The sequence below is a fragment of the Elephas maximus genome, chromosome 15, assembly GCF_024166365.1.
Source record: "Elephas maximus indicus isolate mEleMax1 chromosome 15, mEleMax1 primary haplotype, whole genome shotgun sequence".
Lineage (NCBI taxonomy): Eukaryota > Metazoa > Chordata > Mammalia > Proboscidea > Elephantidae > Elephas > Elephas maximus.
The window spans coordinates 19,250,563-19,268,499 of record NC_064833.1 but is presented as its reverse complement, the minus strand read 5'-3'; the positions used below and the strand labels follow the sequence as shown (position 1 = coordinate 19,268,499).

Below are 17,937 nucleotides of genomic sequence, written 5' to 3'. Positions count from 1 at the left end.
TCTTTGTGTATCCAGTCTCAGTCCCTGGCACTTAATAGGTGCTAAGCAAATTGACTCAACGACAACAGGCTTTTTATATATACCAAATGTATGTATGTAGGTTGTTGTTGTGTGCTGTCAAGTTGGTTCCAACTCATAGTGACCCCATGTGACAGAGTAGAAGTTCCCTCATAGAGTTACCTACGCTGTAATCATTACAGTAGAAGATCACCAGGTCTTTCCTTCTTTGGAGTGGCTGGTAGGTTTGAACCATCAACCTTTAGGTTAGCAGCCAAGTGCTTAACCACTGCACCACCAGGGGTCATTTATATAATGTATAAATACATGTAAATACATATATTTTAAATACAAGAATATATATACGTATTCTTCCATTGGATGGAAGAAAGAATAGATGACTAGGAGTGGAAGGCATGGTCTCTCAGTCAGGGTTCTTAGTCTGCAAGCAATAGAAACCAACTCTGGCCAACTTACATACAAAAAAGGAATTTGTTGGAAGGATTAGGGTAACTCCTAGACCCTATGGGCAAGATGTAGATCCAGACCTCAGAAAGTACCAGGACAGGGCAGCTGTCATCAATGAGCTTCTTCAGGGGACCACCACTGGCACCCCTCAGCTCTAACTGTTGTCGGTCCTTGGGCAATTCATCCCTGTACCCAATTTCAAGGGAGATTAAGAGTCTGGTTAGCTTACCTCAGGCCATGTGCCCTCCCCTTGCCCAGGGCAAGTGGACGCACCGAGACTGTAAGCAGTATGTTAGGAGTGGGTTTTCAAAGAAAAACAGGCGCTGTTACAAAAAGACAGGGACGTGGTTGGCCAAAGAGTGGCTGTCCTGGGTTATAGTTCTAGTTTTAAACTATTTACCTATGTGGACTCAAGTCATTTAACTTCTTCTCTGAGCCTCTGCTTATTCATTTGTTAAACGGCAACAATACTGCTTGCCCTAGGTTGTTGTGAAGATATAGTAAGATAAGTGAAGAATTATAGGTTCACCGTCCTTATTTGAAATCTTAGGGGCAAGGTGTGTTTTGAAATTAAGAATTTTCCAACTTTTATAAAAGCAATAGGCTGCATAACATGCTGTATATTATGTAATACATCATTGGGGGGCTGAGTCAGCAAGCCCTTCATAATCAGACATTAATACTCCTGCGTCAGCTGTATAAGTATTCACGCGAAGTGGGATAAACAAAGACTACAAGTAGCCTCATGTCAGCTTTTGCTGTCAGGCTTAGCTGCCAAAAGAATTTGCTGCATGTATACAAAAACAAACAAAAAACTTGGTTTTCAAAGCTTTTTGAATTTCGAGATTTTGATAGGGAGCTGTGGATCTGTGTGGTTTTTATCATCCCACGTTGGCAATTTCTTACCGAACACTAGCTTCCTGTCATATCTAGTTGATCTCTGGTTTTCTCTTTCCATTTTTTTGAATTGATCAGGAAGAAGGCAACATAGCCTCTATCATTCTTTGCAAACCCAAAGAGAAATAGGTTGATGGACTAGAGAAGCCAGATTTCCAACTAGAGAATTTCTCCCCTTATGAATTTCGTTCTTATTTCTGGGTCAGCACCTGACAGTCATGACCCCAGAGGAGACCAGTGAATCATCCAGTCATGGGGTTTGGAGATGATTCAGCAAGATCGAAGTGGTGTCAGGAGTACTTTTGGCCGAAGTTCTCTAGTGTACCGATTACACATTCAATTATGCAACTGGCCCTGAGGCTTGTATTGTGGTACAACCTGATTTTCACCCAAACTAATCATGGGAGATAGAGCCCTCACCTGGTAGGCCATGATCTCCTGGTAGATCGTGGGCTCTTGGAATCTAGGGAACTTGTTCCTGCCAAAATGGTTCCCCATCCTCTATTTCTGTATTCAGAGGAGCCAACCTTGTCCATATTTACCTTCTCAGCATTGTCCCCTTTCTCTGAACCAAAGTCAGGGACCATAAGGGGAAACTGGAAGCAATTTCCAGTTAGGAAAAGGTGGAGTTCCCCATGCCGTATCCTCTTGGTATGTTGGCTCTCTTCATGGTATGATGGGGGATTTCTCCAGGATGATTCAATTCCTAATGTCCAACATTCAACAATTAGAAATTCATTCTGCTGAAATTAAATTTTGTCCCCTGTTCTTGTAGGTAGTGTAGTATACTAGGGCTACAAATCATTGGCTTGGCTTCAAATCCCATTTCTGCTGCTGATCATGAACTTGCCCAAGTCACTGCATCTTTCTGAACTTTATTTTTTTTATCATTGGAAGGGGGCAAAAAAATGGAGGGTAATCCGCTAGTTTTAAATATTCTACAATTAGCTTTGAGAAGGCTAATGATGAATCTCTTCCCCTTAGCTGTCCCTTTATTCAGCAAATATGTATTGAATCCTTACTGTCTGCACTGTTCTAGGCACTGAAGATATAGACATGGCCTCTGCTTTTAAGGAGCTTATATTCTAGTATGGTGAGGCAGGAAATAAATAAGTACATTTTCAAAAAGGAGAGGGAGGCTGTGGTAAGTGCTAAAAGGAAAATAAAGCAAGATAAAGGTCTGGAGAGTGAATGTGGGGTAATGAAGATGGAGTCAGCATGACTACACCTCGTGGTCAGGGTAGTATCCTCTGAGGGAGGTGATGTTTAAGATGAAACACGATAACCCCTCAATAATATTTGTCGAGTGTATGAATGAACAAGGAGTCAGTCATGGGAGTATCTGCAGGAAGGGCATGCCAGGCAGAGGAAAAAGCAAATGTAAAGGTCCTGAATAGGGAACAAGTTGGTTGTATTTGAAGACTATAAAGAAGGCCAGTGTGGCTGAAGCATGGTGAGTAGTGGAGAGAGTGGTCAGAGAGAAAGTCAGAGACGATCAAGACCTTGTAGGTCAGGTTAATGAGTTGGGTTTTATTCTAAGTGGCCAGGGAAATCATTGACAGAGTAATATAATCTGATTTACCCTTTAGAAATATCATTCTGCAATGTGATACTACTTCCCACTCACCAATTGGCTAAAATGAAAATACCAAGGTAATATCAAGTATTGTGAATGTGGAGCAACTGGAACTCTCATGCGCTGCTGGTGGGAGTAGAGATTAGTCCAAACACTTTGGGAAACTGATGGAGAGTATTTATAAAGCTGAACTTACAAGCACCCTATGATCCAGCAACACCATTCTTAGGCATATAACCAACAGATATGCATATATATGTTCACCAAATGATATGCGCAAGAATATTCATAATAGCATCAAAGGGGAAACAATACAAATGACCATTAAGAGTAGAACAGATACATGAATTGTGGTATAGTTATATAGTTGAATACTGTAATATTTTACAAGAATGACAAGAATGAACAAACTTCAGCTACACGCAACGTGGATGAATTTCCCAAACTTAGTGTTGAGCAAAAGAAGCCAGGCAGAAGAGTTCAAACTAGCTAGCTCTATTTATACGAAGTTCATAAATATGTACACCTAATCTAAAGTGTTGGAGGTTAGCATAGTGGTTACCTTTAGAAAGTCTAAAAGGTGATGTGAAGGGGCCTTGTGGGATGCTATAATATCCCTTTTCTTGATCTGGATGCTATTGACATGAGTGTGTTGAGTGAAGTTCATCCATTTACCCTTGCCTCCCCAGGCCAAATGGGCCTTGAGCCTGGAGAGATGGGGTGAAGAATGTGGGAGAATGCTTATCCCTGGCCACCACAGAGCACAGTTGACTCTCTGATTGCACTTTTACTATCTCAATTCCCTGGAGTGTGTTGGCAGATGAGATGAATCCCACTTTACAGACAACAGCATCGTCATAGCTCAGTGACCTGCCCAAGGTCCCATGCCGGAACAAGGAGACCCAGAGCTCACATGAAGGTGCTTCCATTTGTCCATGCTGTCTCTCTGGTCTCTCATGTCTTCTAGCTCCATGACTTGGAAATGCCACATTTGCATTTGAGAACTTGAGCCTTGAACTAATCTAAGAAACTACAGTGCTTTGACAATTGTTTTCATTTATACAGTCTTATCTCTAATTATATGTATTTTAAAAGCCATGTTTTTGATTAAGGTGATAAAAATATTATAAGTTAAAGAAAACAGGTTGGAGGGCCATTTAACTCTGTGGGGGAAGGGGATAGTGGTTTTCATCGTCAGACTTTCTCAGCCCCATTTCATGGACAAATGGAATTGCGTGTCACACATTTTTGCTATAACCGCGAAATTTCATGGATTTTTAGGCACTGAATAATGAAAGAAATCATCATTCCAGATGAAAAGAAGGGGGCAATTTTGACGGCAAAAGCTTTTCTTTAGAAACCTTTTGAGAAAATAAGTCCTTAGCCACATTCCCTGGGGTCTGAGCTGTAATGGGTTGGATGTCTTGTACCTTTGGGGTGGGAGAGCGGGCCACTGTGTCTCTAGAGTGCGAGGAGCTGGTGGCCAAGTTCTGAGATCTACTTAGTCTCTGTTTCTGTATATTCACAGCAATGATAATTGGAGCCCTGCTGACACAATGGTTAAGAACTTGGCTGCTAACCAAAAGGTTGGCAGTTCGAATCCACCAGCCCCTCCTTGGGAACCCTATAGGGCAATTCTACTCTGTCCTATAGGGTTGCTATGAGTCAGAAGTAACTTGGCAGCAATGAGTTTTTTGGGTTTTATAACTAACGAATAGCTAGGTGTCCCTGGGTTGTACAGTTAAGCAGTGACCTATTAACTGGAAGATTGGTGGTTCAAGCCCACCCAGGGGCTCCTCGGGAGAAAGCCTGGTGATCTGCTTCCAAAAGGTCACAGTCATGAAATCCCTGTGGAGTGCAGTTCTACCCTGAAACACATGGGGCTGCCATGAGTTGGAATAGACTCCACGGCACTGAAAAACCCCAACTAGGCCTGTCGCTGTAGAATCAGTTGTGACTCGTGGCAATCCCCACGTTTCAGGGTAGATCTGCTCCATAGGATTTTCTTGGCTGTAAAGCAGATCATCGGGCCTTTTCTTCAAGGTGCCTCTGGCGGGGGGTTTGAACCACCAACCTTTAGTAGTCCAGGGCAAACGTTTGCACTCTCCAGGGACCTCCTACTGAAACACAAAAAAACACAGAATAACTAATAGCTAAGCATTGTTTGTTAATAGGCAAACAAGAGAGTTCTCTTTGGCCAGTTCAAGAGCACAGGCAGTGTGGAGGCAACAGGGAAAGCAGCATTCGCTGAGCGCCTGTTGGGGGCCCTTGGCTAGCATTTTATTTGTTATCTGATCAAGTGGAGGCCGTTTATTCTTCTGCACGTAAAAGATCCCAGGGATCTGGAAGTGGAGCCAAAATCCTTCCAGGTGGGAAACCATTAAGGGGATTTAAGCAAGGAAGAGATCTGGCCAGATTCGTCTTTTAGAAAAATGTTGTCATTATTAGTTGTCATCAGGTTAGCTCCAGCTTGTGGCAACTTTACATATAACAGAAGGAAAACTTGCTGGGTCCTGCTCCATCGTCATGTTCGTTGGTATGCTTAAGTCCATTCCTCTACATGCCAGCCCATAAATATACCTTCTCTCACATTTTTGCTACATCCTAGATGCCTGGAATGCCATTCATGCATGCATTCACTCATTCAAGAAATATTTGTTGATTGCCTACTCTGTGTCAAAAAAAAAAAAAAAAAACCATCGCCATTGAGTCAACTTTGACTTACAGCAACCCTATAGGACAGAGTAGAGCTGCCCCACAGAGTTTCCAAGGAGTGCCTGGTGGATTTGAACCGCCAACCTTTTGGTTAGTAGCCATAACTCTTAACCACTGTGACAGTCAGGTACCTGGGAAACAGGTGCAAAAAAGGCAGGCACGTTCTTAGTCCTTGCGGAGCTTCCATTCTGGTGAGAGTGCCAACTAAATAAACTCAAGTAACTACACAAACAGGTTAAAATTCACCCAGAGGGGCCTCAAAAGAAAGGCCTGGCAATCTACTTCTGCAAAATCAGCCACTGAAAACCCTATGGAGTCCAGTTCTACTCTGACACGAAGGAGTCTTTGTGAGTAGGAATGGACTCAACAGCAACGGGTTTTGTTTTGTTTTGTTTTAAACTACATAAAACAACAAATAAATTTGATAAAATGCATGAGGGGAAGAGACAAGAGGTAAGAGAATAATACAACGGATGGGGTGGGGGCTACATTAGACAACGTGGTCAGGAAAGGGTGTTGGGGAGGTTCGAGAAGTTTCTGTGATAACTGAGCGATGTAACATAGGTAAGCACTTAGCATGATGCCTGACGCAGAGTGGACGGGGAATACATCTTAGCCATTATCATTCATTGATTCATTCATTCAGCAAACTTTTTGGAGGGCTAATTGATACACCCTTGTGCATCTCTGTCTCAGTGGAGAATTTTCTGGGCCCCAAAAGCCCGTTAGCATTATTAGGTTTGCCCTTCAGATAAGTAAGCCAAATAAATCCATACCCAAAGTGGGAATTAATTCTGTTTTCTTTTTGAAATGCCAAAAAGATAAACCTCTCAGAGGCCCTGTGAATGAAGTCCACTCTTTTTTTCCCTGGTCTTATCTCGAGCACTAATGTGGCCACATGGCTTCCCTTACAGCCCCTTTCAGAGGGTTTTCACTTTGCAGTTGCCCTGAGGTGGCCTTCTTGCCTATGAATGTGGGTAGGGCTGACACAAAGACAGCTCCGGTTTTGAGTAGGACAGACCTCTCTGTGTCCGTGTCTTCGTAACTGGTAAACACTTCGGGGTTTTGAATCCACGTCTGTGCCCTGAAAGCACCATTTTCTGGACCATTGTTGGCTTGTTATGGGGTGGTTACTGGGGAATTTTGAATCACAAGCCCTGGCATCCTAATTAAATGAAACAAGTGAAATGAAGAGGAAAAAAGACTCTTGATATCTTTAGGGAAAACAAAACCCAAATCCCCCACATGTAGAGAATGACGTGACATTTGAACGGGAGCCGAGAATTCCTGTAAGATTACACGAGAGCTGACATTTCAGAAAACAGGCCCCCCACCTCCCATCACCCTCCGCATTGGATTCTGCTTTAATATGTGGCCTCTCCTGACGTCACCCCAAAGCTTATGTTGGCAGGATGGAGAAGAGGACATTGCCGGTGACCCTGTGCTAACAGATTAGCTCTCTTAGAGAAGTTCTCATGCCCGATCCTGAGCATTTCCTTGAGGACCCTAATTCCTTCTCGTTGGCGTTTGGCAAGTGTTGCTCACCTTGGTCTTTCGGGAAGCTGTTCGTAAGCTGTGCTTGTACACGCTCGCCTTTTAGTCCTCCGGGTCCATTGAAATATTCCTCCACAAAAAACCCACTGCTTGAAATATTCCTAGTCCTTGTAAAATAATTTGTTGAAATATTCCTAGTCCTTGTAAAATGATTTGTTGTTGTTGTTAGCTGCCATCAGCCTCCAACTCATGGTGACCTGATGCACAATGGAACAAAACGCTGCCTGGTTCTGCACCGTCCCCAAGATGGACTGGGAATTGGACCACCATGACTTATGAGGTTTTCATTGGCTGATTTTTGGAAGTAGATCGCCAGGCCTTTCTTCCTAGTCTGTCCTAGTCTGAAAGCTCCACTGAAACCTGTTCAGCATCATAGCGATATGCAAATCTCAACTGATAGACTGATGGTGGCTGTGATGAGGTGCATTGGCTAGGAGTCAAACCTGGGCCTCCTGCATGGGAGGTGAGAATTCTACCACTGAGCCATCGGTGCCAGACCCTGTGCTAGGAGTAGAGGATACAGAGATGAAAAGACATTATTCCTGCCCATGAGATGCCCTGAAGAGGCACAAGGCAGGGCCATGGTGACTGGCCTGGGGCAGACTGGGGTGAGGAAGGGTCATCAAGGATGCCTTCTTGGGGGAGGTGACATCTGAGCTGAGTTCCTAAAAACAGCTCTCAGAGTCTTGCCACTTGACTCCCCACCCCCTTTCCTGTTTGAACACCCCAAGATGGAAACTCCGCTGGCCTGCAAAACCCTTGAAGGCGGAGCCTCATTCTCCTCCTCACTCACTGTGTAACCCCCACACCTAGCACAACGCCTGGCACATAGGAGTTCTGGTCAATATTTGTTGAATGAATGAATGAGTGTCAGAATAAATGAATGAAGAGAACAGCAGTGCTATCCAAGGTGGACTAGTCAGCAAGCTGCAGGAAGTGGATCCTAGTGCTCAAAGCCATGGCAGCTGAAGTGGAGGTGGGCCATTCCTTGGAAAGAGCTAGAAACAACCCAAATGTCCACCAATAGATGAAGGATAAACAAAATGTGGTCTATCCATACAATGGAAAAACATTCAGCCACAAAGAGAAATGAAGTTCTGATATATTCTACTACATGGATGAACCTTGAAAACATTATGCCGAGTCAGAAATTGTTGTTGTTGTTGTTAGGTGCCGTCGAGTTGGTTCCAACTCATAGCAACCCTATGTACCACAGGACAAAACACTGCCTGGTCCTGAGCCATCCTTATAATACTTGTCATGCTTGAGCCCGTTGTTGCAGCCACTGTGTCAATCCATCTCATTGAGGGTCTTCTTCTTTTCCGCTGACCCTGTGTTTTACCAAACATGATGTCCTTCTCCAGGGACTGATCCCTCCTGACAATATGTCCAAAGTAGGTAAGACGCAGTATCGCCATCCTTGCTTCTAAGGAGCATTCTGGTTGTACTTCTTCCAAGACAGATTTGTTCCTTCTTTTGGCAGTCCATGGTATATTCAATATTCTTCGCCAACACCACAATTCAAAGGTGTCACTTCTTCAGTGTTCCTTATTCGTTGTCCAGCTTTCACATGCATATGATGCAATTGACAGCGCCATGGCTTGGGTCACCTTAGTCTTCAAGGTGACATCTTTGCTTTTCAATACTTTAAAGATGTCCTCTGCAGCAAATTTGCCCAGTGCAATGCATCTTTTGATTTCTTGACTGCTGCTTCCATGGGTATTTGTCCTTTTGTGTCTGACTTTTCTGACTCAATGTTCCAATGAATAGCAGTGGAACACTGAGTCAGAAAATCAGACACAAATGGACAAATATATGAAATATCTAGAATGGGCACATGCATAGAGATCAACATTTATTAGTGGTTACTAGAGGCTGGGGGGAGGAGGGAAGAAGGAATTATTGCTTAAGGGGTACTGAGTTTCTGTTTAGGGCAATGGAAAACATTCGGAAAGAGTGGTGATGGTTATACACATGGAGAATGTAATTAACGCCAGTGAATTGTACATTTCAAAATGGTTCAGATGACAAATATTTTGTTATATATATTCTACCACAGTAACAAAAAGTTGGTATTTTGGACAGTTTTTCACTGGGTATATGCAGGTTAGCCAGTAATAGAGACAGGGAGAAGGACTGTATAGGGAGGAGGAGCAGAGAATGTGGCTGTGTCCATTGCCCACTCTGTGCCAGGCAGCGTGCTGAGTACATTTATGTCCATTATCCTTCTTGGCCTCCTCAAAACAACCCCTCAGGTAGATAAGCATTCCCCAGTTTTCCAGATGTGGAAACTGAGGCTCAGAGAGGTGGAGTAATTGTCTAAACTGCCAGTTAGTGAGCAAACTGGAATTCGACTGCAGGTCTCTTCTGCTCCCAAGTTTGTGTTCCTTGCAGTTCAATGTGCTGCTTTACTAATAAGCACTTGGTGGGAAGGGAAGGTAGTTGGTGTCTCCCAGGAAGGCCCCTGAGGCTGAAAAAGGCTTTAATGCTTTCCACGTTCAGACAATGGAGGGGACCATGGCCTGGAAAACGGTCCAAGAAGGTAGAGTGCTAAGGAGCTCTGGGATTCGGATCACCTGATGGCAGGCATGCATGGTTTTCTGGCTGGCAGTAGGTAGGGCCTCAGGGTAGATATCAGTGTCATCCTCTTCCTTCCCTGCATTTTCTACTACTCCAGGCTAGAGTTGTTCTTTGTTCTCAGATCTTCAGTAACACCCAATTTTAAAGGTTAGATACCATCTGGTTACCTACCTGACTTCAACCACAATTTGTCTGAACAAATAATTGTTTTCACCAAGAGCAGCCTTAACTCTCAAATGGCGAATAAGATCGATTCACTATGCATCCTCTCCTTCGTTGCACAAACGTGGTAGCATTGGCTGTGTGCCAAGTACTGACTGAGCTGTGGCTGGGGCTCAAAGGACACCAAGACTCTGTCTCTGCCTCCTTGAAGAGCTCCTGTTCCAGCTCGATTAAACAAGTCCCTATGGTGTTATGAGGAGTCCCTGGGTGGCGCAAATGGCTAACACACTTGGCTGCTAACTGAAAGGTTGGAGTTCACATCTACCCGGAGGTGCCTTGGAAGAAAGTCCTGATTATCTACTTCTCTGAAATCAGCCACTGAAAACTCTAAGGAGCACAGTTCTACTCCGACACATGTGGGGTTTCCATGAATTGGAATCTACTTGACAGCAATTAGTATTTGTTTTTACGGTGTTATGATGTGATCCAACAGTATGAGAAAATTATCAAATAATACCATTAATATTAAACACAAGTAAAATTTTACTGAAGATCATTTGAAAGTGAGTGCAGCAGTACATTGACAGGGAGCTGCCAGAAATTCAAGCCAGATCCTGAAGAGGATGTGGAATGAGGGATATCATTGCTGATGTCAGGTGGATCTTGGCTGAAAGTAGAGACTACAAGAAAGATGTTTACCTGTGTTTTATTGACTATGCAAAGACATTTAATTGTGTGAATCATAACAAATTATGGATAACATTGTGAAGAATTGGAAGTCCAGAGCACTTAATTGTGTTCATGAGGAACCCGTACTTAGACCAAGAGACAGTTGTTCGAACAGAACAAGGGGATACTGATTGGTTTAAAGTCAGGAAAGGTGTGTGTCAGGGTTGTATTCTTCTGCCATTCCTATTTAATCTGTATGCTGAGCAAATAATTCAGGAAGCTGGACTATATGAAGAAGAAAGGGGTTTCAAGATTGGAGGAAGACTCATCAACAACCTGTGTTATTCTGATGACACAACCTTGCTTTCTGAAAGTGAAGAGAACTTGAAGTACTTACTGTATGGATTACATCTTCAGCATAAAGAAAACAAAAATCCTTACAACTGGACCAATGAGCAACATCATGATAAATGGAGAAAATATTGAAGTTGTCAAGGATTTAGTTTTACTTGGATCCACAATCAATGTCCATGGAAGCAGTAGTTAAGAAATCAGATGACACATGGCATTGGACAAATCTGCTGCAAAAGATCTTTTTAAAGTGTTAAAAAGCAAAGATGTCACTTTGAGGACTAAGGTAAGCCTGGCTCAAGTCGTGATATTTTCAATCACCTCATATGCATGCGAAAGCTGGACAATGAATTAGGAAGACCAAAGAAGAATTGTTGTCTATGAATTATGGTGTTGGTGAAGAATACCGAATATACCCTGGACTGCAGAAGAATAAGGGAGTCTGTCTTGGAAGAAGTACAGCCAGAGTGAACCTTGGAAGCGAGGATGGCGAGACTTTGTCTCTTATACTGTGGACATGTTATCAGGAGGGGCTAGTTCCCTGGAGAAGGACATCATGCTTGATAAACTAGAAAACAAAACAAAACCGAACCTGTTGCCATCGAGTTGATTCCAACTCATAGGACAGAGTAGAACTGCCCCATAGGGTTTCCAAGGAGCACCTGGTGGATTCGAATTGCTGACCTTTTGGTTAGCAGCAGTAGCACTTCACCACTATGCCACTAGGGTCAGCAAAAAAAAGGAAGACCTTCAATGAGATGGCTTGACACAGTGGCTGCAACAATGGGCTCAAGCATAACAATGATTGTGAGGATGGGGCAGGACCAGGCAGGATTTTGTTCTGTTGTACATGGGTCACTATGAGTCCGAACCAACTTGACAGTACGTAACAACAACGACATGATATGAAAGATGCTGGAATAAAGGGAGAAGAGGGGAGCGAACCTGTTTAGAAAGGTTGGAGAAGGTTCCACAGAGGAGGTGAAGTCAGAGTAAGAGTTTACTGGGAAGGGTGGAGAAAGGCATCACAGCAGAGGGAATAGCATGTGAAAAGGCACAGAGACATGGAAGTGCATGGCTTGTTGAAGACTGAGGAAGGGTCAGGTATCCTGAGAAGAATGAAGACTTTGAGTAACACCAGTCTTAGTCCTTGCCCTCTGGGCTGTTACAGATTTTCATTATATGTGTCTGTCTTAGTTATCTAGTGCTGCTATAACAGAAATACCACAAATGGGTGGCTTTAACAAACAGAAATTTATTTTCTCACAGTTTGGGAGACTAAAAGTCCAAATTCAGGGGGCTGGCTCTAAGGAAAGGCTTTCTTTTTCTGTGGCTCTGGAGGAAGTTCCTTGTCTCTTTGAGCCTGTGCTCCGGGGCAATCTTGACGGGGGTTGGCATCTCTCTTCCCCTGTCTCTCCTCTTCTTGCTTGCTTAATCTGTTTTATACCTCAAAAGAGATTGACTCAAAATATAAGCTACACTAATCTTGTCTCATTAGGAAAAACAAAGACAACCCATTCCCAAATGGGATTATAATCACAGGCAGAGAAGTTAGGAATTACAACACATATTTTGGGGGGATACAATCCAGAGCAGTGGAGAAGGTAAATTCAGCCAACTTTGGGACTTTGGTTTTGAGATGTGCATACTCAGACATTTCTGTTGTTTAGCAGAGAAAGTGGCTGCGGGAGAGGCTAAGGCAGATATTAAGGAGGGGATCACTTGAAAGAGGAAGTGGTTGTCCCAGGCCAGGACTGGTTCACCTTTGGAGCCACCACTGCCTACGGGGAGAGAGTCAGGAAGAGTCTGAGTGAGGTGGAGCCAGGATGCCAGTGGCTCCACCCTGCTGGGATCATGTTGCTCTCTTGGGGCACTGCCCAATGCAGTGTCTGGCTTGGCCATGTCCTGGTCAGCATATGGTCTAATGGTGGCCTTAGTAGAACCAGGCCTTCTTTCAAGATGCCTTCTGCACATTTGGGCTGGGGTGGGTTTTTTCAGTGCTGAAGACATGCAGCCTCCCCTGGGCACCCTGCTCCCCACATCCAATTCTTCCTGCTCTAGTTTCTTCCCTCCATTGCTATTTTCTCTGCTGGCTCCTTCTCTTTCTCCCTACCCACTGTTTTATGTTAGAATGGGGTGTTTGATATTTTGTTAATGTTTTTTTGTTTAGGCCTTGCTCCAGTTCATGTTTTCCTTCGCCTTATTGCCTGCTGAGATGACTAGTCAGACGATTTCACATTTTTTTACTTGAAACTTTTCAGTTTAACTGCTGTTAGCTAAATATATTTTGACCTCAGCTATGGGCTGTGACTCTTTGCTCAGCCAGCGAGGCCAAGGAAGCCTTGTGCCAAAACCATCTCTCTCTTTCTTTTTGGACTGGAATTATCCTAAACAGATTGGAAAGAAGCCCTCTTATTTGGAGGGTTGTTTGCAACCCCATTAAGATACGGAGTTTGGCCACGGGGATGTCCAGGTGTGTGAGTTCATCTGCCACAGAGGCATCTCATTTCACACACAGAGTTGGCTTGCGAGGTGTGTACAAATGTGCTTGGCCCTGGTGCCACCTTTCTATATAAATCCCCAGGGGCAATTTACATAGTTCTTCAGGGCCTCCAGGGAGACTTGGATAAGCTTTGAGTAGCCACAAACCCTGACAGGTAATTAATTACAGGACTGAGAGGAAAGAAAAAGAAAGGCAGGGTGTTAGCTAGTCTAGGACATAAGGATTTTTGGAGGCCACATGAGTTTATAGATGGCAATGCTCCCACTTCTAATTCTAAGCAAATAGGGTCCTCCAGACAAAGCCCTTCACCCTTGAGGCTTGGCCAAGGTAGGCCATGCCGCTTCTTACCTCACATAGACTTTCCAAATTCTATCTAGGGCAGAGAAGGGGAAGGGAAAGAGGCAAAGACAGAGCGACTTGAGAAACTGAATGAAAGGTGTTGCCCCTTTCCAGAATGGAGAAGCTTATGGGAAGAGTAGTTTGGTGCATTGAAGAAAGATTTTTTTTTTTTAAAGAAACTGAAGTTTATTTAATAACAATTTGTAAATCAGGGCAACATTTCCAAATGTAGAAAGTCAAAATGTTCCCAAAGAAAGGGAGGTTTTGAACATGCTTAGTTTGAGATATCGTTTTAACATCAAATTGGAGATGTAGAGCAAGCAGTTGGATATATGAGTCTGGAATCAGAGAAAATTTGAAAGTCATCAGCATTTGGATGGTATTTAAAGCCATGGGGCTGAGTGAGCTCCCTCACCTAGGGAGTGAGAGGAGAAACAAAAAAGACCTAAGGACTGAGCCTGGGGCTCACCAGTATTCCATCTGTCAGGAAAATGAGGAGGCAAGAATGGACTGCAGGGAGGAAGAAGGAGAACCATTAGGAGTGGTGTTCTAGAGACTAAGTAAGGAAGGCATTTCAAGATGAGGGGGGGATTTTTGGATTATTTGCTGCTGATAGGTCGGGGAAGATGAGAAATTAAAATTTATTGCCAATTTTGGCATCTTATGAATAATTGGCTACCTTTACTAGCACAGTTTCAGGGAGAGGTGGGAGCGAGTGCCTGAACAGAAAGGTTCAAAGAAAGTAGACTGGAGTAAGATGCCAGCTAACAGATGAAGGGGCAGTGTCCAGGCCCAGGAGGAGGGGCTAACAATCTGGGCAGCATCCTTGGACCACAGCCGAGTGGTCTAGGGAGCAGGGCAGAGATTTAGGCTCCAGCAGGAGAAGCTGAAGTCCAAAAAATATGAACTAGGCAGAAAGGCAAGTCCAAAACATGAACCTGCAAAGCCATATGGGCAGGAAGGCTATACAGCTCAGGGGCACTTTGGCGCCAGGCTCCAGGCAGCAAGCCTCATTCCAGAGGCTTCCATTGGTAGGGAGACGATTTTGTATAGATACACTATGGGGCTTGGGCAGAACTGGCCCCAGACTGGATGGAGCCAATATATGCAGGTGCCCACTGCTGAGCAGCGCAGGAGTGGGAAGAGAATGAAGAGAAAAATCTTTAGACTGGTGGTGCTTGGCTCTGCATATTATATTCATCTTAGAAGCTTTTCAGAAATACAGAGCTCTGGGCCCCACCTCTGAGAATTCATGTCAACCTTTCTGGAATGGGGCTCAGCCCTGTTTTAAAACATCTTCCTAGGTAATTCTTACTGCTGTACGCTTCAGTTTATTCCTGAGCTTGCGACTGAGCTGGGGTGAGGGACACTGAATAGGAATAGTCAACACTGGCATCAGAAAGGCAACGATTGCTACAATCACTGAAGAAATTCGTCGATTTCCCCTCTGATGGTTAAGGTTGTGTGTCAGCTTGGCTGGGCCATGGTTTTCAGGGGTTTGGCAGTTGTATGATGTTGTGATCACTTCCACGATGAGATTTGATATAAGGTGATCACTTCCACGATAGGATCTGCTGTGAGTAGCCAATCAGTTGAAAGGGAGTTTCCTCGGACATGTGGCCTGCATCGAATATAAGTGGACATTCTGGCAAGGCTCTCAGGCCTTTGCTTGCTCTGGATCCTGCAGCTGGCTCCTGTTTGTCTTCTAGTTCTTGGGTCTTGAGCTAGCAGTTTACCTGTGGTGTTGCCTGCTGATCTTGGGGTTCGTCCATCTTTGCAGACTGTGAGCAAGAGCCCTGCTCTCTGATCTGCCAATCTTGGGTTCACCAGCCCCTGAGGGTATGTGAATCAGGAGAAGGCTCTACTCTGACCCATGGACTTGGGACATTCCAGCCTCTACAACTGCGTGAGCCATTTCCTTGATATAAAGCTCTCTCTATATATTTATAAGCTTTACTGGTTTTGCATCTCTGGAGAACCCGGCCTAAGACACCCTCCAAAAAGCAGCTCTCATAACATTTACCAAAATGAAAATCCTGATTAATTCTGCAGATTTAAAGCTCCCCAGGGGCTGGAGAAAAAACATCATTGGCACCAGAAACAAACTTTATTCTGGCAGCACAGGATACTTTTCAAACACCAGATACTGAATTGCATGTACTTTCCTGTAATTTCAATGTACTCCATCCACAGAGTACAGAGACGGACAGTAATGGCACATTTCTGCTGCTGCCACAGGGACCAGGTTCTCCCAGGACCCTTCTGGGTCTCTTAGTCCTTTTGTTCTGATTTCAGTAGTATCCTAGGCAGATGCAGTTTGTGTCAGCCCAGCATTTCTTCCTTTGAGGGAATTGTTTTTATTCTATTATGTGCAGTTTGAAGAGCTGTCATTCAAAATAGTTAATCCCATCTCTGCCCATATGGACATGATCCAGGACTACTCAATTATAGTACCCAATCCCTGGCAACAGAGTCCCTGAGTGGTAGAAACAGTTAACACACTTGGCTGCTAACTGAAGGGCAGGAGGTTCAGTCCACCCAGAGGCACCTTGAAAGAAAGGCCTAGTGATCTGCTCCCCAAAAACCAGTCACTGAAAACTCTACGGAGCACAGTTCTGCTCTGACAAATATGGGGTCACCATGAGTCAGAATTGAATTGATGGCAACTAGCTAATTAGTTAATCCCTGGGAACAGTGATTAGTTCAAGAGGTAGGTGTGGGATCAAAAAGGGCCAATCACTGTCAGTTTTTGGGATTCATCTGTGGACAATGGTACCGAAAGCTGACTCCTGAAGATGCAAAGCAGGAGAAAGAGGAATCTGGGTTCATCGGTTGCAATGGTTTTTTTTTTTTTTTTTGCAGAATGAAACCTAATATAGATGAGTCTGGGGGGGGAGGGGACAGGCAGAGGGAAAGAGAGAAAGAGAGATTTCTGGCAACAATATACCTGGTTCCAGGACTCTAGGCTCTGGTACCTCATCTTGTGAGCTCTCCGTGAATCCTTTTAAATCTCAGCTATTTGTAGTTGGGTTTCTGTCACTTAACGTCCCTGGGTGGCACAAATGGTTTGCTCTCAGCTACAAACCTAAAGGTTGGCAGTTCAAACCCACCCAGCGGCACCATGAAAGAAAGTCTTTGGAATCCGCTCTGTAAAGATTACAGCCAAGAAAATTCTATGGAGCACAGTTCTACTCTGTAACACGTGGGGTCGTCATGAGTCAGAATCGACTTGATGGCAACGGGTTTGGTTTCTTTTTTTGGTTTTCTGTTACTTGCAACAGCAAACATTTTGACTAAGATGGAAGGGTTTGCGTCCACCTCAGGGGAAGGCAGACCTGTGGGGTATGCACTGCAGAGTGAGGCAGGCATGGTCAAAGAGTTTGTGAGGCAGCTGTCCCTGGGATGTCCATGTGTCTGTCTCGGGGTCGTAGCAGTCAAAGGCGTCCGAGTCCTCAATGCTGCAGTCCACGGTCAGCCTCCGCCCACCTGTCACGTAGAGCTTGTTCCCAATCACCGTGGCCCCGTGGTGCATCCTCCGGTCTTTCATGTCCGCACACTTGACAAACTTGTTGGACTGAGGGTCGTAAGCAAGAATCCTCCGTGTGTAACCTGGAAACCAAGCGGTACATTGGCAGGCTCAGCCTTGTTCATTTGGGCTGGAGGGCAGTGGTCCTGGGTACTGTCCGATCCTGCCATTGCCTAACCCTGAGGCTGGAACTCAGAGGAAATGAAAGCTTAGTGTTTAAGCACTTGCCCAAGGTCACACAGCTGGTACTTGTCAGAGCTGAGGTTCGAACCTAGGTCTGTGTGCTCTGGCCCCTGTGTACTCAACTCCAAATTAAGGCAGCATGTAAACCCTTCTTAAATTGGAGTGCAGCCTCCTCATTCCAGTAGCTTCCTTAGCCTTGTTAGCTTTTTCATCTCTGTCATATGCCCGTCTAGGAACTATAACCATCCAAGAAAGTGTTTTTGGGAGCTGAGGGCTGAGGTAGGTACTTTTATGATCCCCACTTTCCAGATAAGGAAACTAGGCAACAGAGATTAAGAATTTGCCAGAGTATACAGCCAGTTAGTGGCAGAGCTGAGATTTGAACTCAGGTCTAACTGAACCCCCAAACCAGTCCTC

General features: G+C 44.4%; 1 protein-coding gene across 3 annotated transcripts in view; it reads right to left on the bottom strand.

Moving 5' to 3' along the window:
- KLHL38 (kelch like family member 38) overlaps nucleotides 1–17,937 on the bottom strand; it is a 47,060-nt gene that overhangs the window by 20,372 nt on the left and 8,751 nt on the right. The window contains exon 4 of one of the 3 annotated variants that reach the window (XM_049854252.1): nucleotides 14,988–17,420. The exons of 1 other annotated variant lie outside the window; for it this stretch is intronic. In XM_049854252.1, coding sequence (XP_049710209.1) covers nucleotides 17,131–17,420 — 290 coding nt within the window. In that variant the 3' untranslated portion in view covers nucleotides 14,988–17,130. Of the gene's footprint in view, nucleotides 1–14,987; nucleotides 17,421–17,937 lie in introns of those variants that run through there. One more of the 3 variants, XM_049854254.1, reaches the window with a different exon arrangement.